This window comes from Poromitra crassiceps (genome assembly GCF_964638095.1).
Source record: "Poromitra crassiceps genome assembly, chromosome: 16".
In the NCBI taxonomy this organism is placed as follows: Eukaryota; Metazoa; Chordata; class Actinopteri; order Beryciformes; family Melamphaidae; genus Poromitra; species Poromitra crassiceps.
Window position 1 is genome coordinate 34882612 of NC_139645.1, and position 23254 is coordinate 34905865.

General features: G+C 43.5%; 2 protein-coding genes across 2 annotated transcripts in view; one reads left to right on the plus strand and one right to left on the minus strand.

The window, feature by feature from the left end:
• The window catches only part of LOC310791605 (asc-type amino acid transporter 1-like), a gene marked incomplete at both ends in the record, with an annotated part of 476832 nt that overhangs the window by 359495 nt on the left and 94083 nt on the right, over positions 1-23254 (minus strand). The window lies entirely within an intron of this gene.
• LOC310791143 (protein NLRC3-like) overlaps positions 1-23254 on the plus strand; it is a gene marked incomplete at both ends in the record, with an annotated part of 46084 nt that overhangs the window by 19587 nt on the left and 3243 nt on the right. Inside the window, 6 exons of the mRNA XM_083652839.1 lie at positions 9769-9894; positions 15715-15755; positions 16276-16369; positions 16703-16813; positions 19901-20850; positions 20965-21699. Of these exons, the coding sequence (XP_083508965.1) occupies positions 9769-9894; positions 15715-15755; positions 16276-16369; positions 16703-16813; positions 19901-20850; positions 20965-21699 (2057 nt within the window). The remainder of the gene's footprint in view (positions 1-9768; positions 9895-15714; positions 15756-16275; positions 16370-16702; positions 16814-19900; positions 20851-20964; positions 21700-23254) is intronic.

Consider the following 23254-nt stretch of genomic DNA (forward strand, 5'->3'; position numbering starts at 1 on the left):
CTCTGAAAGGGTTTTTCATCCCTTTAATCAAATTGTACATTATCAGCTTTATTTTAGCATGCAAAAGTAGCGCGAGACCCCTTCCTGGCTGTTCATTGGCTAATGAGTCTCGCATTTTGGTCCTCCGCTGACACCACTCTCTCTCTAGAGGACACTAGCACCGCCTATGACCAGGTTGGATGTTTAGCTGAAGCATTGCTGCTCTGCCCCCCCTGACACTGCCAAAGCACACGCTCACATTTAAAATGTCACAGCTTCCATACTTTTTGTCATTGCAGAGAAACTACTCTACGGGAAACTAGGGGGCAGTGTTGTCCTCAGGCCAGACTTGTCCTCTGTGACTGGCTCCATCACATCCATAAGTTGGAGACATGGAGAGACGTTGTCGTTGGCCATAGACTGGTATGGAAAGGAGGTGCATCCCTACAAGCAACTCGAAGGTAGGCTATTCTGAGTCACAGTGGGTGATTTAAGCTTCCCATGTTTGACCAGGGGAGATACGGATGTAACACCCACATTGAGGGGGAGGGAGGGACATGTTCTCTCACATGTTTGCTGAATGGTCCTGTAGTTTTTAAATTTGAGAAAGAAAGTTGAACAAAGTCTACTCTGAGATAATAAAGGATATAACATGGATAAATAAGATAAACATAATCAAGAAAATGTATCAGTTCTAGATGTATCTAAAAAAAATATACAAAGTTTGTTATACAACCATATATTGTATTTGGTTGTATTTGCACACACACACACACACACACACACACACACACACACACACACACACACACACACACACACACACACACACACACACACACACGGCTTAAAAATGGAGCATCCAACAGTGTGACCATTGTTTTGTCCGTATAGGATTCACTATAGTGTCTTTTAAACATGGACTCTGGATCATGTCAGGCTACAGAGAACAGGATATTTTCAGGTTTTGGCCTTCTAAACATGAGGGGTCTTTGTTAACACGTTCACTGCCATTGACGAGATATCTCGTCTTAAAAAATCCAACGGTTGACTGCCAATGACGAGATATCTCGTCTTAAAAAAAAAAAAAAAAAAATTGACGTGGGACGTGGATCAACGCCCCCCACGTCTCCTATAAAAATATTGGAGCCACCGAACGTGTACAACCCATTCCACCGACCCACTAAGTGGCGACAGTGCTCTCCAGACTAGAAAAAGCCGAGCCAAAACTGCAGGGGAACGCGCGAGGAAACCATTCTCTCATACTGTAAAATGGATTGGCGAAAACGCTTTCGCTTTCGCGCTTTATCGCGCTGGGAGCTGGCGGTGGGGGATTGCAAATTTGCATAATAGATTATGCGTGCAACACACTTTGAAACACCGGCAGAAAGCCCACAATCGCACGCAGCTTCATTGCAGCTGAGCTCACAACCGAAACGACTCATGCAGACTCGCCCAAAGAGCAGCCGCCAGCAGCCAGGCAGCACAGACAGGCAGAGCCTCGCTTGTGACAAACGCTGCAAAGCCACCAGAGACACACCCACGGAGGGAGGAGTTTGAAGGAGAGGGGGGTTTCCTGCTGCTATGGAGGAAATTACTGTTCAAAACTATTGTTTAGATGTCTGACGTCTTACGCCAAAAATAAATGGTTAAAGTGACTGTTCTATCGAATTTCACAAAAAGCCATTTATCTCAGAATAAATTTTCAGACGCTGAAACCATGCTGTATTCTACTAATGCCTACATAACTACTAACTCTACAAACTAACTCTTTTAGACAGAGAAAGCACACATTCTATTAGTTCTTTTGAGATCATTTGTGTTCACAAAATCTTAGCAGAAAAGAATCCTCGGCTCTTGAAAGATGAGCCAGAATCCTCAAAAAAAAACCTTGGCAGAACCGACCTACAGTATTGAAAAAACGGCTGGCAGTGAATGTGTTAAGAAACAACTGGATATGAGCCATTTTTTTTGCGGGGGGGGGGGGGGGGGGGGACGGCGCGGTAGCATGTCAAACACAAGAAATGTGATAGGAAACAGCTTTAGCTATGAGGCAGTCAAAATAGTGGTCGCACCGTCGTCAATCACTGTGGGTGATTTATTTATTTAAGTGGCAACTAGTCATATCTGACTAGTTTTAAATGTATTTCTCCCCACAAAAGTTTGATAGCCTATGTTTCCTAAATAAAGGTTTTGAATCCATTTATTTCTCTATAGTCCATTCTTTATAGCCTCTATAGTCGTAGTCGATCTTATTTATTCCAGTGTTGTCATTAAGAGGCCGATTTCGCAGCAAGAATATTTAATTGGTCGGCACGTCGTTCTCGGTAAAGGACGCTTTCCTTATTGAAACAGACAACATGCATGCATGCTCCTACTGTAGCCTATCTATCTGCATTTGCAGAAACTCATGAACCCATATCTTCTGGACATTGCCTTGATGAAAAAACAACGTAGGTTATCTAAAAGTAATAAGTGCGACAACTTGAATCCCCAGCAATAGGCTACGTAGGCACCTTAATCTCTCAGTCCCACTCCACACCACCTGGCACCTGCGTGGCAGCTCTCCTGCACTGGTTCTCAGCTCCCATGTGGCTTTATTTGTGGTAAGCATTTTGATTCATCTTCTCATCATACGAACCAAGCGCGAGCCATTGATTGATTGATTGATTGATTGATTGATTCGCCCGAGTATAGGTAAAAAGGCTTTTTACCTCCGCTAAATTGACAGCCTACGTCGGGTCGCTTTCGCTTTTGACGGCGGCAGGCACGCTTCTGGTTCTTTCCTGCCGTCTTGCTTGCCTGAAGTAGGCTCCTTGTTGCATGATCTCGATAAAAAAATGGCATTTCAAGTCATATCTGACTAGTTTTCAATGTATTTCTCCCCACAAAAGTTAGGCTTTTTCTGACATGGGAGCAAGCAAGCAACGCAGCAGCGTCCCTCCTGATGCACTGGACCTGGCTGCCTGCAACTGCAGTCAAGCCAGCCCTCACCTCGGAAAGCACGGTCATTCTAGCCCCCACTTAACAAATCAAGCCGTTTTTGCAGCACTTGAGGAAACCGTGAGTTTGCTCGTTGATATAAGCGATTGGCCGAACGATTCATTAATTAATAAACTAGCGAACGTGAAGTGAGTCAGAAGAGCCACGCCCACTACGGATATGCGGATAATGACCTGCCACTGTTAAACATGAGCCACGATTGCGTGGAAGCGGATCTTATACCGGTGGTCGAGGTAGATAAGATACGGAGTCGCGGGAGTGCGCGTAGGCCGGCTAATTGTGGTTTAACATGCAGGCCAACCGGCTAGGTGCAGGTTATAATACGGATTCCACTGCATGTTAAGAAGTGGCTTATGTCACCCTTTATGTGACCTTTGATGCATTGTAGACCAGAATGTCGCCATCTATTGGGCTTTATATATCTCTACACCCTCTCGAAGCAACAATACAGGATGAAGGCTTGATGCCGAAACGCGTCGAAGTTTGGTTTTTAAAGTCTATTATGACATTGCCATGCAAATAAAGGCATTTTAACCTTTTCAAATGAGAGTGCCTTGGAGTTTTTTGTTTTTATTCAGCCTATAGTATCCCTTTCCAAAGAGCACCCTCAAACAAACAACTTTTTGAGTCCAGGAAGCGCTCCTTCCTAAATATTTTTGACTTGTGTAGATTTTGTGAGGAGGAAGAGGAGACTGATTTGCTTTTATTTTGGTATTGTCGGTCTTTGTTATTTTGGATTCAAGTTGAAGAGTGGATTTCAGTTTACAGCTCAATTTTTTTATAGCTGCCCTCTAACCATACTGTCTGACAAGGGGAGAAAGTACAATCTCTCCACTTGCCAAACAAAGCCCCCTCTAAACATGCAGTGAAATCCGGATTATAACCAGCTGCTAGCCGGTCGGCCTGCATGTTTAGAAACAATTAGCCGGCTTATGCGCACTCCCGCGAGTGCGGATCATGACCATCTGAGACCCTAGTACAGGATCCGCATTATTGGAAAAATGGCTGTCACCGGCAGCTCATGTCCGGATCATGTATGTCTGAGTGGGCAGGTGGTTATATGGCACTTTACAAACCATTAATGTCCCAGTGATCATTATTTTCATGAATGGATGTAGCGTTAGTTATGTGGCTGGATTATTTGGAAGAGAGCCAAATTAGGTGAGTAAACAAGTAAAAGCTGAATCGTTTCTTTCTCCCCCATCTGACAGTTTAAAAATGCAACAAAGGAGATGATAGCCTACTACTTAGCCTAGGCTACTGCATAGGCTAAAGTACCCGCTAACGTTCACGTAGCCTTAGGGGTGGGCGATATGACAATCTTAGATCGTTCATGATCAGAATGGCTCCACGATCTGCCTTTCCAGACAGATCGTTAGAATCGCGCTACATGCAGTGCACATTCTATCAGTTGCATTTCTATGTCTGAAAGACGCTTCCAAAGTTTTCCTCCCCTCCCTTTTCACTTTGCAAAGTGCAGCAGCATGGAGGACGACAACACGGAGGGGCAGTTAGTTTGGAGCACACACACGCACGCACGCACGCACGCACGCACGCACGCACACACACACACACACACACACACACACACACACACACACACACACACACACACACACACACACACACACACACACACACACACACACACACACACACACACACACACACACACACACTTAACCAGGGCTTGCCTTGACACGAAGGACCTCCCGTCATCCCGGGGACCTTAAAAATAGTGTAACGTATCGCTAATACGCCAAGGAACCGGAGACTTGAAGTTGGTACAGGCTTCTTTATTGACAGGCTCATTCAGCTCCTAGCAGCTAGCTTCTCTGCTTGTTCCACACATGACACCCACTCTAGCTCGCTCCCAGAACTAGACTGGCTTCCGCCACGCGGCCGCTGGTCATATATCCCCTTCCCCCTAGGAACACACCCACACACATTAGTTCCTAGCTGCAATCTAGACACTTCTATTGCACATCACATTACAGGTAATACCTGGATTACCTGGAACGCTACAATAGCATCAGGGACGATGAAAATTAATTTGGGGACGGAGCCGGGACGATAGCCTAAACACACGCTCTGCTCGTTACAATTGAACGGCGATGAAAATGACACGAACGCAAATGCAACCTTTACAACACACACGCACACTAAACAAACATGCGGGCACTGGCAGAGAGACAAACAGGCAGATCGAGCGGAACTCATCGCGCAAAAAGTGTCTGAATCTCATCTATGGCTGCTTTATCTTTGTGATAGTTTGAGTTTAATTTGCTTCAGTCGGACTTTGGCAGTTATTTTAAATGCGAGGACGCATATTTGCTCCTAATCTAGCTGCCCTCATCCTGCTGCCTCGTATTCTCAGGACAGCGCGTTTCAGCTCCACCTTTTATTTTCTCCCCCCCCCCGCCTCTCTCTCACTGCTTAAAGCTCAACTCTGTGTGTGTGTGTGTGTGTGTGTGTGTGTGTGTGTGTGTGCGCTGAGCCGCCCCACGCTCTCTCTCTCTGTCTATCGGTCTCTCTCTCCATTAAATTAGCAGATTGACAAATGACAATCACGCAACCGACAGTGGACTCAATCGCCCATATATTCGTCCCATCGCCCAACCCTACTGTATAAATAATAGTGAACCAAGAGATAGATAGATAGATAGAGTGTTTGCATGCTTGTGAACATTATTTCTTAGCACATGAATTATTGGAAACTCAGCGTAAATGAACGACATGAAAATATTTATAAAACAAATTGTATTTAAAATTTCCATGACTTTTCCAGGTTTCTCATGACCATACGTACCCTGAAATTTGTTTGGTTGTACTTGCACTGTTCAGTAATTTGCAAAATAGTCTTAAAACCAATATAAAAAAGAATCGTGATAAGATCGTGGATCATGATCCTGCCTGACAAAATCGTGATATGATATTTTTGCCATATCGCTCACCCCTACGTAGCCTATTAATTAATTAATTGTTCGGGCAATCGCTTATATCAACGAATTAAACGAGAAAACTCAGGGTTTCCTCAAGTGCTGCAAACGGCTTGAAAAGGTTTATTTTCCTCCCGACCTGTCTGTCTTGTAGGCTATGTGAAAATGCAAGAGGGTGATAGTTGCATCAGCCTATATCGAGACATAACTTTTGTGGGGAGAAATACATTGAAAACTAGTCAGATATGACTTGAATGCCACTTGTAAAATCATCCACAGTGTAATGTTAGTGTGACGGTGCGACCACTATTTTGACTGGTGGCTTTTGGGCGATGTAACAAAGGCAAGCGCTCACTCTTTTTTTTGGCACATTGCCACCCCACGTTATGCGTCAGAATGCATCAGAATGCATCGGGAACTTCACAGTGAGACATGTGCGTTATGGAGTAGTGTGTTTGACAGAGATCTCATGTTGTGGATGCAGTGTATGGAGACATGTGTGTTATGGAGTAGTGTGTTTGACAGAGATCTCATGTTGTGGATGCAGTGTATGGAGACATGTGCGTTATGGAGTAGTGTGTTTGGCAGAGATCTCATGTTGTGGATGCAGTGTATGGAGACATGTGCGTTATGGAGTAGTGTGTTTGACAGAGATCTCATGTTGTGGATGCAGTGTATGGAGACATGTGTGTTATGGAGTAGTGTGTTTGACAGAGATCTCATGTTGTGGATGCAGTGTATGGAGACATGTGCGTTATGGAGTAGTGTGTTTGGCAGAGATCTCATGTTGTGGATGCAGTGTATGGAGACATGTGCGTTATGGAGTAGTGTGTTTGGCAGAGATCTCATGTTGTGGATGCAGTGTATGGAGACATGTGCGTTATGGAGTAGTGTGTTTGGCAGAGATCTCATGTTGTGGATGCAGTGTATGGAGACATGTGCGTTATGGAGTAGTGTGTTTGGCAGAGATCTCATGTTGTGGATGCAGTGTATGGAGACATGTGCGTTATGGAGTAGTGTGTTTGGCAGAGATCTCATGTTGTGGATGCAGTGTATGGAGACATGTGCGTTATGGAGTAGTGTGTTTGGCAGAGATCTCATGTTGTGGATGCAGTGTATGGAGACATGTGCGTTATGGAGTAGTGTGTTTGGCAGAGATCTCATGTTGTGGATGCAGTGTATGGAGACATGTGTGTTATGGAGTAGTGTGTTTGGCAGAGATCTCATGTTGTGGATGCAGTGTATGGAGACATGTGCGTTATGGAGTAGTGTGTTTGGCAGAGATCTCATGTTGTGGATGCAGTGTATGGAGACATGTGCGTTATGGAGTAGTGTGTTTGGCAGAGATCTCATGTTGTGGATGCAGTGTATGGAGACATGTGTGTTATGGAGTAGTGTGTTTGGCAGAGATCTCATGTTGGATGCAGTGTATGGAGACATGTGTGTTATGGAGTAGTGTGTTTGGCAGAGATCTCATGTTGGATGCAGTGTATGGAGACATGTGTGTTATGGAGTAGTGTGTTTGGCAGAGATATCATGTTGTGGATGCAGTGTATGGAGACATGTGTGTTATGGAGTAGTGTGTTTGACAGAGATCTCGTGTGGATGCAGTGTATGGAGACGTGTGCGTTATGGAGTAGTGTGTTTGACAGAGATCTCATGTTGTGGATGCAGTGTATGGAGACATGTGCGTTATGGAGTAGTGTGTTTGGCAGAGATCTCATGTTGGATGCAGTGTATGGAGACATGTGTGTTATGGAGTAGTGTGTTTGACAGAGATCTCATGTTGTGGATGCAGTGTATGGAGACATGTGCGTTATGGAGTAGTGTGTTTGACAGAGATCTCATGTTGTGGATGCAGTGTATGGAGACATGTGCGTTATGGAGTAGTGTGTTTGGCAGAGATCTCATGTTGTGGATGTATGGAGACATGTGCGTTATGGAGTAGTGTGTTTGACAGAGATCTCATGTTGTGGATGCAGTGTATGGAGACATGTGCGTTATGGAGTAGTGTGTTTGGCAGATATCTCATGTTGTGGATGCAGTGTATGGAGACATGTGCGTTATGGAGTAGTGTGTTTGGCAGAGATCTCATGTTGTGGATGCAGTGTATGAAGACATGTGCGTTATGGAGTAGTGTGTTTGGCAGAGATCTCATGTTGTGGATGCAGTGTATGGAGACATGTGTGTTATGGAGTAGTGTGTTTGGCAGAGAGCTCATGTTGTGGATGCAGTGTATGGAGACATGTGCGTTATGGAGTAGTGTGTTTGGCAGAGATCTCATGTTGTGGATGCAGTGTATGAAGACATGTGCGTTATGGAGTAGTGTGTTTGGCAGAGATCTCATGTTGTGGATGCAGTGTATGGAGACATGTGCGTTATGGAGTAGTGTGTTTGACAGAGATCTCATGTTGTGGATGCAGTGTATGGAGACATGTGCGTTATGGAGTAGTGTGTTTGACAGAGATCTCATGTTGTGGATGCAGTGTATGGAGACATGTGCGTTATGGAGTAGTGTGTTTGGCAGAGATCTCATGTTGTGGATGCAGTGTATGGAGACATGTGCGTTATGGAGTAGTGTGTTTGGCAGATATCTCATGTTGTGGATGCAGTGTATGGAGACATGTGCGTTATGGAGTAGTGTGTTTGGTGGCAGATATCTCATGTTGTGGATGCAGTGTATGGAGACAAGTGCGTTATGGAGTAGTGTGTTTGGCAGATATCTCATGTTGTGGATGCAGTGTATGGAGACATGTGCGTTATGGAGTAGTGTGTTTGGCAGAGATCTCATGTTGTGGATGCAGTGTATGGAGACATGTGCGTTATGGAATAATGTGTTTGGCAGAGATCTGAACATGGCTTTCACATATCTTGAGATATGTGAAAGATTGATCACAACATGGCAGCTTGACAGCTGCCATGTTGTGATCAATCTTCATTTCAGAAGAATTTTCTCCTCCAAATGAAGGAGAAAATGGAGCCTAGTGTCTGTAATCTGGCAGAATTTCTAGCCCATAAACTAACTACTAACTTGGCCAATTGTATGTAACATACAAAATAAAGCAAACGGTAATGTCTAAAAATGCAAAGAAATGTAACCGGCTCGTTAAACTCGCATTAGGGGATAACATAAGCATAAGGGGTCTCCCCTCGGAGATTCCAGGCGGGCGGGCAGCACTCATGCATCGGACTGTCCGCTCCGCTCCACACAGAAGCAGCTGGCTGCCTGGTACTCTGCGGATCCCACTCGCGTAGCACCACAACACGCTGAATCCCACTCGATTTGGGGGCGGAACACGCCAGGATTGGCCAATGCCAAAGCCAGTCCCCAGAATTGTCAAATCAAATCATCGACACGCTATTATGGTCCGCCTCTCAACCCTGTCATCTCAGACAAGATTTGTTTTCAGACTCTGAAACGGTGCCGCGTCTACGTGCCGACAGGCCGCAGTGCCGATAAGCCGCAATGCCGATAGCCCACAAGCAGAACCAGCTGAGCGAGGCGGCGTGCAGCGTGTCGGTGGACCCGCTGGAGCTAAGCTCACCCATCCCCCACGCCTAAACCTAACCTCCCCCCACGCCTAAACCTAACCTCCTCCCACGCCTAAACCTAACCTCCCCCAGACCCTGACCCTAAACCTAACCTCTTCCACCCCCCACGCCTAAACCTAAGGTCGGCTTAGCGGGTGGACCCCCTCTGAAACGTCTCTGACCCTCGCGCTACTTGCATTCTGTTGGGTTCATTTTGTCTGTAAGAACTCTGTTGAGAAGCTAACCCTAACCATGTTAAGAACTCTGTTGAGAAGAATTCTGTTGATAAGCTAAACCTAACCATGTTGCTCCATAGGTCGTGGTGACCTGAACATTTCAACTGGAGAGCTGAAGATCACAGGATTGACCAGAGAAGACAGTGGATCGTACACAGCAGAGATCAACAACTACATCAACAGCGAGACTCATCTCAAAGTCATCTGTAAGTGTTTTATGTTGGCAGTTTGTCCAGTTTCAAGTCGGTGATGTGGAGTTGTGTGTGATTCACCACTTGCTTTTAATTAAGTGTAGCCCTGCTATTTCATGACTGTTATTTCTGACAGCCCATGAAGGCAGCATTAGTGCGACAGGCAGCGACGTCATTTTTCCTCCGGATGCAAAGTAAAGCCAAGCTGAGACTCAATGTTAGACAGGAGAGGAATAATTAGAAAAGTGAATATAGATGCTTGAAAAAATATAAATGAAGGATGTCAGGAGAGAAATATGTAGATGCAAGAGAAGATCCGGACCGGAGACACAGAGGGAAGATACAGAAGAGGATTTGATGCTAGCTTTATACCTGAAAAGAGGATTTTGCTTGGAGGTGAAAACTGGAAGAGAAGACTGCTCGTCACTTGGTATGAGAAGAGAGAGAGAAGAGTTCGGACTGGTTTTGTTCGTAAACCCAGTTCTGAACTGAGAGAGCACCGATCCACACAGATACACCTACTACAACCGCCTCATTGAGTTTTTAAAAGTGCAAGCCAGTCTCTTCATAACCTAGACTTGATGTACCACTGCGATTGGACATTTCTCCTCTTAAAATACACTGGGTTCCATAAGCGGCAACCTCTGACTGGGAAAAATGAAAGCAATTCAGAAGTGCAAATAATGCAGTTCCTCGAATGGCCACTTGAGGCTGGCTCAAAAAGCGAGTAAGTCCAAATAGACCCCATGTTAAAATGCCCAACTTTACAGCAGAAATAAGCATGTTTACAACCTGGTTCAAAAAATGGTTTTGGTCCCTATTTCAGCGTTCATGAAACTGTACGGGAAGTGAATGTTTATGTAACTCACCTGTTTATACAAAACGAAGTCAGATTGTATAGAAGTCAATGGGAAAATGAGGTTACTTCTCACTTGATTTATGAATTTGATTTGCTAATGAGTTCATGATCTCAATCTCTAGGTTTCAAGTCTTCTTTAACTCATTCACCGCCAAAGACGTCTTTGACGTCTTATCAGAAATAGCCATCCACGCCAAAGACGTGTTTGACGTGTTTTTGTTTTTATGAGTGCAGCGCGTAGTTGAAACACTTACCCAGCCTCTGACATGTCATCTGGTCCCTATCCTCAAAGGGTAGCCGACAGCACGTTATCAAACACATACCGCAGCTGTTGTTTGAAACGAGGAAGAAGGAGGAAAAGAGGAAAAACAGAGAAACGCGCTTCCTTGTACAGAGGAAAAAACGCCATTGAAACGCCTCTCGGCGCGCTGCACTGCTGCCTTGCTGCAGGGCGAACCTGGATTGCCTAGTCAAACCCGTGACGAACATGATCGATCCGGTTCCAGCAGCGCCTGGTCCCAAAGCCAAGCCGCGGACCCGTTCCTGTGTCGTGTGACTCGTGTCGCAGCATTCGTCCCACTCCCAGCCCGAACGAGAGGAGGAAAACGCTGATGGGGAAGGAGGGGGAAGGAGGTGCGATCTAGCTGCAGGCAGCTGTGGACAGAACTCTCCCTCTGTGTGTGTGTGTGTGTGTGTGTGTGTGTGTGTGTGTGTGTGTGTCTGTGTCTGTGTGTCTGTCTGTCTGTCTGTCTGTGTGTCTGTCTGTACACTCACTCACACTGAGCAAACTGTATTGTTGAATGTAAAAAAAGCACTTCATATATATATATATATATATATATATATTTTTTTTTGTCATTTGTGTCATAATGAATAATATTTACATGTCTGATGTCAATACAGTTCAAAATAAAAGAATTGAGAGCGAGTTCTGCATGATATTGTGTGCTGTACATAAATGCCATTTTCTGCAATTTCTTTTCTCAGAGAGACATTTTGGGTGAAAACAGGGTGTATATAAATGGCTATAAGTAGAGTACAGAACATGCTAAAAGCTCACTTTTTTTTTCCTGGTGAACCCAGAGACGTACATCTTCATTTTGAGGTATTGCAAATCACTCTGGTGCTAATAGATAATTTACTGTGGGTCTTGAAAGATGACCAACAATTATGAAAATCTTTGGCCTGTGCTAAATATTGGCAGTCCTAAACTGGCGGTGAATGAGTTAATACAGCATGATGTTCATTTTGTAAATTATGGTCCAATTAAGCCTCAAATAGACGAGAGAAAAGACGATGCTTTGACAGGGTTTTTCCTGCATGGACAATTACGAGGTGGCCGCCTCCATATAATTTAGCTCGCCTCCAGCTCTTGACAGGTGAAACCATACTTGCAAAAACACTAACAAGCGTTGCACTTGTGGCTTGGTGATGAAATAGTAGCTCAGCAACCTTTACCAGTAACGTCAGATATAGACATGAATTTACCCCCTAAACCTTCAATCAAATAACCATTTCATTATTTGCAAGTGATGGCTGGCTGGTTGCCTTTTCACAGCCACTTGTTCTGTTTGAGATGGTAAACTGTAATGTAGCCGTGCCCATTAGCCTCTGATTAGCTACAATAACATTATTAGACGTCAGCTACGCGCTCCCACTCACGATAAAGAGCCTTTTTGAAAGCACAGTCTGCAGTCCTGCTGCTTAATGCTGTTTCCAACCAGGAAAAATATGTTTGAGGGAATATCAGCTCTCTTACCATTAGTGCGACTGTGTTTAGCAGCTCCCATCGGCTCCTCACAACTACCCATGTCCGCTAGCGACAACAACAACAATAAGACTTCTGGTCAGAGTTTTTCAAAATAAAAGAACAATTAACATGTCTAAAGCACACATAAGCCATTGAATGTGATAATAGGTTTGTTTTGAAAATTAAATTAAATGTAAGGAAATACCCTAAAGACACGTTTAGATGCACAACAAAATAGATAAAAAGTGACTGGCAAGAGCCTGCGAGAGCATGGTTTTACACAGACAGCTCACTTGACTCATGATGAAGCCATGGATTACGTGAAGCTAACTGTATTGAGACAATTAACAACACATACACAAAGCTTTTTGTGCACAGTAGATCTCAGGACATTTTATTTTATTACATTCTTTATTCACTGTAAATGGTCAGCAATTATACTGAACATACAGTAACTGTTGGCTACTGATGTTTATATTTTTATTCTTTATTTCCTCAGTGCTCACTTCCAGAAGTTGACAATGCATAATGTTAAATTCTTTTTTTAATAAAGTTGGCCTATTTGTTCAAGAAAGCAGCCTTCTGAGTAGCTTTGCACATAGTCATATCGGTGCACAATCCACATAGAAAAGGTCTATATCTGCTCAAAAATGCACTATGTCGGCACTCTGCAGCCATATCAGTAATCGGTGAATATCAGCTCTAGTACCACCCCTGCCTCATTTTGAGCCAGAAAAACCCCTGTTTGGTGTGTGATTGACAGGTCACCTGTCAAGTGATCTCGCCGCTCACCTATCACGGACCAATAGCAGGCAGTGCTGCAGCTCTGTCTGGCAAAACAAAAGAACAAGATGGCAACGGTCAAAATGCCAAACTCAAGGCTTCAAAATGGTGACAATCATGGTCGCTACATGGATATTTTTATACAATCTATTAACATTGTGCCGAAACCCTCCCTCCATGTTACATGTTTGTTCATGTTAAAGGGATAGTTTTTTTATGTGAGGTGCGTGCATACAGTCAGTGTAGCCTACTACATGCAGTAGAAAGCAGCCGGCGTGGTTTCAGTTTGGAGAAATGGAGACCGGCCACATCACGCAAGTAGAGCTGTCTGCTGAGTGTGAAGGGAACCAAAAACGTATAAAAAACAAAACATTAAATGCTTCCATACTGCTCACCTGGTGTAATCCAAGACTCCACAAGCCCTCAGATACCAAGTTGACTTGAAAAGGTGTCTTTTACACCGTGTTTTTAGCTGAAATCTTCACTGTAGCCAGGTGTGGAGCTAAGTGGGGAAGAAGTGGGGCTGATGCACCACCTGCACCTTTCTCATGGCCCCTTCACATCAGCAGACAGCTCTACTTGCCTGATGTGGCCGGTCTGCATTTCTCCAAACTGGAATCAGGCTGGCTGCATACATGTAGTATACAAACTGTATGCAAGTAGGGGAGGTCCGGGACGAATGAAGCACTTTTTGTTTTTTTTGTCATTGTGTAAAGATTGTTTCAGCTGGAGTTATAATATTTTCATGTAAGCAACCTACACATGTCCTCTGGCAATACCAACCGTAGTTTCGTTCCATGGGTCAATACATCAGACGTCATCAGATGGCAACCAGAAGCTGCGCAATGCTTAATTTGTCCCACAGTGAAGGGACAAATAAAGCACAGGCGGGGGACTAATGTAGCGGTTGTGAAAAAGGCACAAAAACAGCCAGGTAACAATTTTTTTCTGGCATTAATTCCTTCATCTTTTGGTCATCTAAGAAACTAAGTATTATGAAATACATTTTAATATGTTATATGTTGCAAATTAATATAATTATAACGTCTATCTATATATTTTGCTGATGTGATGTGATCAATATTTTACCTCCCTTAAATGGCTTATCCAAAGAAATATTTGAATGTGTGCATTTTTTTGCCCTCTGTCCGTGGTCCTCTTCCTTATGCGAGGCATTGTCCTGCAAGCACAGATAAATGCATAGCCTATTCAAGGCAATTGGAGCAAAGTGCTTTATTTGTCCCCCGTGCGTTTCCCTGGATGAAAGCTAAGCTAGCACAAAGGATATGCTAACATTACACACAAAACAATCATTGAGCTGTAGTCTACCGATAGGTCTAACAGATGAATAGCGTTAGCAGCATTAAATAAATAAATTCCAACACGCTAATAGAAAAATACACAGTTTGCAATATTTTACTCGCGTTTGAAAATAAGACGAAAAGGCAACGTTTTTGCGGATATCTCCGCCATCCACTGACTGGCCGAGCTGAAACTTCACAGGAAGTGAGGTACCAGGAAGTGTAACATGGGGGGAAAGAATCGTCTTCCTGGGTTTTGTCAAAGATAGTATATGAGGACAAGCTAATTCCGTCCCCCTGCTTAATTCGTCCCGGACCTCCCCTACCTCATACAAACTCACATCAACAAATCCAAACTATCCCTTTAAGTGCACATTAGGTGCACAAAGTGTGCGAGTGTCTCTGTCTCTTTCCAGCTGTCTGCATTGAGACAGAGAAAGAACAATGTGCATGTGAGTGATCATGACTGTAACAGCTGTTCTCCTCTTCTCTCCATCAACAACAGCTCCTGTCTCTAAACCCTCCATCTCTACACTGTGTGATGCTGCTTTGACTCGCTGTCTTCTGAGCTGTGACACAAACACCACCACAGACACTGAACCAGTCAGCTACACCTGGGAGAAAGACAACACCAGAGAGAATTACACAGAGTTACTCAAACACCAAATTATCATTACAAAGGTACAATACAGCAATGCTACTGACAGTGTTTGTACCTCTGAGTCTTTCTGTCCATGTGTGAGTTAGTTAATGCACTGGTTCTCAAACTTTTTCACATCAACTGACACAAATTAGACCACAGACTCCCATCTGATAAGATTTTAGCTTTTAGATGTTTTATTACAGAAAGTGTATGAAGACCATGACCAAAACAGTCATTGTGTTACTTGTGGATGGAATTATAGTGAAATTAAGTTATCCTTATTTTTGCTGGGGACCCTCTCATGGACCCCTGGGGTTCCCCAGACCCCATTTTGAGAACCACTGAGTTAATGTCCACTAGTAATATCAGGAGATGAACAAATGCATTCCTTTACAGGAATACACCATAATGATTTGTTCAACTTGCATCACATATTCTTTAATTGCACCAGCCGCTAGTTTTCAGCTGTTTTAACCCCTCTCCCCCTCCCTTCCTGCAGCAAGCCCAAATATAGAGTGCCAAAGTCACGCCCTCTTCCGGGTTAGACATACAAACCAAGGGGTTTCATCCACCGTTTATTTTTCCATAGACATTTTGTAAAATGTTTATAAGAATAGTTTTACTTGGTCAAACCAAGTGATTCAGCTATATTTAGAATCAGGAGAGACCATAAAGAGAGAACATTTCACTCAGACTAAATGCTAAATCCGCTATTTTTTAAGATGTGGTCAGTTTTATATCATAAAGATTTTCAGGGCTACAATTGGGAACCTGTGAAAGACTGAATGAGAGTGAGCATGTGAAGTGTTTAGCTAGCAGCTTCTGTGAGCTGTGTCTAAGCAGCTCCTCTCAACACAGCAGATTACATCATGTGCTTTAGGGAGGTGTGGTGTTTTTGGATGCTTCCAATGTGGGCGTTGGCTTAAGAATACTGTGCTTTAACAAGAGTAGCTGGTTTAAGCTGCTGAAGTGCCATTGAGCAAGACACTGAATCTGAATGACCTGTTAAAAAGTGAAAGTGAAATGTGGTTTGTGATCTTATATTTCACTGGTTTTATAGGTGAATGATTTGAAGTATGCATCATTCAGCTGTAAGGTGGAGAACCCAGTCAGTGAGGAGGTCAGCCAACCCATCAGCAACCCCCTCATCCCGAGTGAGTTACAACACTTTAACAACAATGCAGTTCTGCCACTACATCTCTCTCGTCTCTCCCCTCCCTCTCTCTCTCTCTCTCTCTCTCTCTCTTAATCTCAACCCACCAGTCAAGGCAGATGCCACCTAGAGCCAGGTCTGCTCGAGGAGTTGTTTTCCTTCCTGCTGCTGCCAAATGCATGTTGGGGAATTGTTTAAATTGCTGCGTCGAAACTTAGTAAAGACGCTGGTCTTCAACCATTTGTAAAGCATCTCAGATAACTGTTGTTATGATTTGCTGCTATATAAAGCAACTTGACTTGACTTAACACTTGTTGCTGTTGTTTTTCTGTAGAGTCTGATGGTGAAGGGAAACGGAGAACAGGGAGAATAGTCACCATCTTCGTGGTACTGACAATGTTGCTGCTCGTCATGATTCCCATTGTCAAACGCATACGCAGACCAGGTAGGAAGCCAAGAAATACTATATTTATTTACAATTAATTACTGTCTAATTGATATTATTAATACTGATGTAATCAAAAGGATCTTTGCCTCTAATTGATAGTATTCACATTTTATGTCTATATTTTATTTAGGTTTAGTTGCCTTACTCCATAACCGGGCCTAGACCAGCCCCCCCCCACCCCGCTCCCCCATGCTTAATGTTGTTGAACTGCCTCTCTTGAGTTCCATTTCCACCCTGCCAACACAGGAGGCGCTGCACTCCTCTCCCATATACTTGAATAAAAGATTACCAGGTGTTTTCACTAAAGCTTTATATTACAGCCTGCAAGCGTAATGATTCCAGAGTAATCTTTTGTACTAACAGTGAGCCAGTACAGTAGCTACTGATACATACTCTTTCAGGGTGATTCAAGACCCCTCCACTTCCTGAAAGGGAGATCATTCAGGTTGATCAGGGGTTTATTTTGTGATCATGACCAACTCGCTGCTCTACACTATCCTGCTTATTACAGTGAGACAGCCCCTTGGCATCAAGACCATTAGAGAGAGGTCTGACACCTGCATGGTCAGGCAGTCAGTCTGTCTCTCCTTCTTGGGAGGTCTGTGGTTAAGTTTATGGGAGTGGCAATTTGTGTTCAGCAGGATAATCTTCATGAATGTGAATCACTTTTATAGAGACACTGCAGAGCACGTCATCATTCAGAAACCACACCCAAAACGGGGGTAAACACAAACCCCCCCCAATCCTGGCATTCTCCTATGTTGCGTGCATGGTCGCATGTTGCACACAAGATCATATATACGGAAGATGAACACTCCAACTTACTTCCTTGACAGCTAGATCCACATTTTTCTTCTCGCCAATTTTCAATGGCTTCGGGAGTACAAAAAAGCTTTAATTGGCGATTTTTTATATTTGTAGTCTGCACAGCCCACCACACAACAGCTTTTAGCTATGTTTAATTCAAGGAAAATGAATGCTGGTGTTTGGAAGTGAATGGAGAGCTTTCCCCCGTGATGGGCGTGGCCTATTTCATGCAGTGTCTCTATGCCTTTTGAAGCGTTTTCTGAAAATCACACAAATTACCACTCCCATAAACTTTTGTTAGCCACAGACCTTATTTTATGCATTTAAGTGAAAATCCCCATTCTAAAACCCTATTCAGTTTTCTCTGTAAGCACCAACATGCTACTTCCGGACTCATTGAACTGAACAAAAATTATATGCTGCCATTTTGCACGAGTTGTAATAAAATATCTAAGACTTTTTATTTGCACACAAAAGACTTAAGCTTAATTTATACTTATTAGAAAGTGTCGCTCAGCATATGGTCTCAGACGAAAAAGAAAGTGTCGCTCATGGTGTTGCATTTATACTTCAGTGAATGTTCGCCTCGGTTCAACAGTCACGTGACACTCGAACACTATAAGCAGACAGTCAAGAGAAGAGAGGGAACACACAGTGAAACCACCTCGGAGGCAAGATGTAACGTACTTGGCTGCAGCCGCATATAAACAGCACACAACCACACAACTCACCTCCTCTCTCTCTGAGCAATTGGTCACGATGTTCTTTGTGATTTTCACTAAGTCATACATCAAGGACAGGCTGATAAAAATAGCGGGGACACGTTCATTCATTTCAATCGAGCGAAAACCAAAACAAGGAAGTCAAGCGCGTGCCGACTATATAGCCAATCAGACTTGCGCGACACATCGTGACGTAGTCAGCGACACTAGACATTTCACCAGGTAGCAGACACTGCTGCTCGCCGACACTTGAAAGTGTCGACTCAAGTCCTCATTTCTGTCGGCGACCGTTTCAAAAGTGTCAGCAGACAAAGCATAAATAGGGCTTTATTCCTCTTATTTTGTCCACAAATATGTTTAAATCTGTGTTAATCTTTGCCAAAATAATCCATTCACCTGACAGGTGTGACATATCAAGATGGTGATTAAACAGCATGATAGAGTACCACAGGAATGAGTATGTGTAAAAGGCAATTGGATTTGTGTATGGGGATTTAGGTTAAATGCATGAGATAAGGTAATATAATAACACAAGTTTATGAAACAGTGAAGTTTGTGTATCAGCAAGATCATCTTCACGGTCATCTGCAAAGGGTTGGAATTGGGGGTTACATCACCATATGATTCTCAAGCGCTGCACTGCTGCTGCTCACCGCTCCCCCAGGGGATGGGTTAAATGCAGAGAACAAATTTCGCACACTCAGGTGTGTGACAATCAGTGGGACTTTGACTTTTCACAAACTAGGACCACTTTTATGACTTTTGAAGCATAAATGTTTTTTTTAAACATGATTTTCAGAAAGCACTTACAGAAATATGTCATCCCTGCGGTACTCTATTGCACAGGTGTGCCATGTCCTGGTTAGCTCTGAAACTCATCGTTGATCAAACTATGATTTAAACTTTATATTCAGCTGAACTTAAATTTAGCAGACATCCAATGATTCAGTTATGCTAACAGTGATTGTTTAGCATATTCTTTCCTATACTTCTTTTCCTTTACCTAAATCACTCATACAATTATTCCTATTGATGCATTATAATAATAAGAATAAGAATAAATGTGCAAATCATTTCCTGTACAGCTCTAGTTACTATATCCCTTCCTGTTCACCTCAAACTATACTTGACTAAAATATATGTTCCCATTTTTCACGAGTTGTAATAAAGTTCTAAAACTTTTTATATGCACACAAAAGGCTTGTTCCACAAAAGGCTTATTCCTCTCATTTTGTTCACAAATGTGTTCCGTGTTAGTGAGCACTTGTCCTTTGCCAAGATAATCCATCCACCTGGCAGGTGTGACATATCTAGATGCTGATTAAACAGCATGATTATTGCACAGGTGTGCCTTGGCCTGGTCAGCTCTAAAACTCCTGGTTGAGTAATTACAGCCAATTCTACAACAGCTACCTTACCCAGGCAGGTCCTGCTTATCCACCCACCAGTAATGAGCTGAATTGAGTCCATGGAGTTGGGAATGTGTAAATGATCAGGAAATGTTTGCATTACTCTTTACTCACTCATTGATTGAATATGTTGTTTGGTCTTTCAGAAACTCTTGCTGCGTGTCAACGTCAACACAAATCTAATCTGAAGCATACGTTTGAGTGTCTGGATGAATGGTTTGCTAAAGCAGGAAACAAAACACTTCTGAGTCAGATCTACACACAGCTTTACATCACAGTGGGAGCAACTGGAGCGGTCAATGATGAACATGAGGTCAGACAGATGGTAGCAGCATCCAGGAAACCAGCGAGACCAGAAACAAAAATCAGATCTGAAGACATCTTTAAAGCCTTACCGGGAAGAGATAAACCAAGAAGAACAGTGATGACAATGGGAGTGGCTGGCATTGGGAAAACAGTCTTAACACAGAAGTTCACTCTGGACTGGGCTGAAGACAAAGCCAACCAGGATATACAATTCATATTCCTGTTCACTTTCCGAGAGCTGAATCTGTTAGAAGGGAAAAAGTTCAGCTTGGTGCAACTTCTTCATCTCTTCTTTCCTGAGACCAAAAAAGCAGGAATCTGCAGCTTTGAAGAGTTCCAGGTTGTGTTCATCTTTGACGGTCTGGATGAGTGTCGACTTCCTCTGGACTTCATGAAAAACGAGATTGTGACTGATGTCACAGAGTCGACCTCAGTGGACGCGCTGCTGACAAACCTCATCAACGGGAAACTGCTTCCCCTTGCTCGCCTCTGGGTAACCACACGACCTGCAGCAGCCAATCAGATCCCTCCTCAGTTTGTTGACATGGTGACAGAGGTGAGAGGCTTTACTGATGAACAGAAGGAAGAGTATTTCAGGAAGAGATTCACAGATAAGCAGCAGTCCGAAAGAATAATCAAAGACATCAAGACGTCACAAACCCTCTACATCATGTGCCACATCCCAGTCTTCTGCTGGATCACTGCTACAGTTCTGGAACATCTGTTCAAAGACAGTGAGAGAAAAGACCTGCCTAAGACCCTGACTGAGATGTACATCCACTTCCTGCTAGTTCAGTCCAAACAGCAGAAGCGCAAGTTTCATAAGAGAAGTGATGAAAAGACCAGGAAGATGATTCTCGCTCTGGGAAAACTGGCTTTTGAGCAGCTGGAGACACGCAACCTGATCTTCTATGAAGCTGACCTGAAGAAGTGTGGCATTGATATCACAGCAGCCTCAGTGTACTCAGGAGTCTTCACACAGATCTTTAAAGAGGAGTGTGTGCTGTACCAGCAGGAGGTCTTCTGCTTTGTCCATCTGAGCATTCAGGAGTTTCTGGCTGCTGTCTACATGTTCCACTGTCACACAAACAGGGATAAGGAGGAGGATAAGGAGGTTCTGGAGACATTCCTGGGTGGTGAAGAAGAAGAAAAAGAAGAAGAAGGTAGATCTAAAGACAGTGAACAATCCCTGGATGTCTTCCTGAGGAGAGCCATGCTCAAATCCCTTAAGAGTGAAAATGGCCACCTGGACCTCTTTGTCCGCTTCCTTCATGGTCTCTCTCTGGAGTCTAGCCAGAAACTCTTGCGAGGCCTGCTGGGTCAGACAGAGAACACACCAGAAAGCATCCAGAGAGCCATCAGCAACCTGAAGAAGATGAACACAAAGGATGATAAGTCCTACACTACCTCTCCAGACAGAAACATCAACATCTTCCACTGTTTGATGGAGATGAACGACCGGTCAGTAAATCAGGAGATCCAACAGTTCCTGAAGTCAGAGAACAGATCAGATAATCTCTCTGAGATCCAATGCTCAGCTCTGGCCTACATACTGCAGATGTCAGAGGTGGTTCTGGATGTGTTGGACCTGGAGACCTACAACACATCAACGATTGGATGGCAGAGGCTGATCCCAGCTGTGAGGAACTGCAGGAAGGCTCGGTTAGTCCTGATGTGAACACTAACAGTATAGAACAGTGTAGAGTGACCTTAATATAGCTGACACAATCAGAATTACTATAAAGATATATAGTTCCTCAAACATACACAACTGTTGTTCTACATAGCAGTGGCACACAGTAACTAATCACATTACTTTTCCTCTAACAGAGTAAAGTCATTACTGTTGCAGGTTCAGTTTCACATTCCAAGTACTAATCTAACAGATAGGTTGTGAGTTTCATTCTTTAAGTCTATCAACTCTTTATTGGTGTATATGAAAGATACCCCTTGTATTATTCTGCCTTCAGCTCATGTCAGAGATAATTATGAATTTAGTGTTTTAGGCTAAAAACTTAAAACCTGACCAAATCTGTGGTGAAGCCTGACTGACTCTAATGGTGCCAGGCAGTTTTTTTTATTATCAAAGGTTTAACTGCCTGTGGAGCTCAGGCTGAAAATCTTTTCATATACTTTTAATCACTTTACAGAAAGGCTTCGATGAATTTGCATTATGTATTATTTTATGTGTGGTTTTTACTGATACATTAACCACTTTTGGAAAATTTCAAACAATATGATACTGTATAAATTATCATAATCTGTCTGTCTGTCTGTCTGTCTGTCTGTCTGTCCTTTGTGCATCTCGAGAACCGTTGGTCGGATCGACGTGAAACCTGGGGAGTGTGCTTAAGGGTACCTGACTGAGTGCAGTGCAAGAAAAAATGAAAGAAATGTGCCCATGGGAGGAGCTACAGCGATATCAACAATTTTACATTTCCAGACCTTCGCAGGCCACTTTAGGGCATTGTGACATCATCAGTGATGTCAAGGGGGAGGAGAACGGGGGGAGTGGGGGTGAAGAGTGGGAGTGCAGTGTCTGTATGTCTGTCCTTTGCGTATCTCTAGAACCGTTGTCGGATCGACTTCAAACTTGGGGAGTGCACTTAGGGGGACCTGACCGAGTGCAGTGCGAGAAAGAAATTCAAGAAATGTGCCCACGGTTGGAGCCACAGTGATATTTTACATTTTCATTATGACATCAGTGATGTCAAGGGGAAGGGCCGCGGGCACTGCGTAATGGGTACTGCACCAATCGGAGGGGCAGTGAAGAGTGGGAGAGAATAATGTATGAATGGGGGAGAGGGGAATGGCTAGATGTACCCATGGGGGGGGGGGGGGGGTGCAGAATCTTCATCTGGGTGGATGTACCCCGGGTGATTGGGGAGAAAGGGAAGGAGGGAACGGGCATGGGTATTGCACTAGTAATAATAATAACAACAACAACAACAACAACAATAATAATACATGTAAGTATTATTATTATGATCATCATCGGTTATTATTATTATTGTCATTATTATCATTATTATTGTTGTTGTTAATGTTATTATTTGTATTATTATTATTGGTGGTGGTAGTGATACTACAAGTCGTAGTAGACATAGTAGTATGCTGTATACGTTTTGATTGGTATGCTATAGTCCCAGCTCTGCTTTGATAATCTCTCATTTTACATTAAATCTGTAAACAGA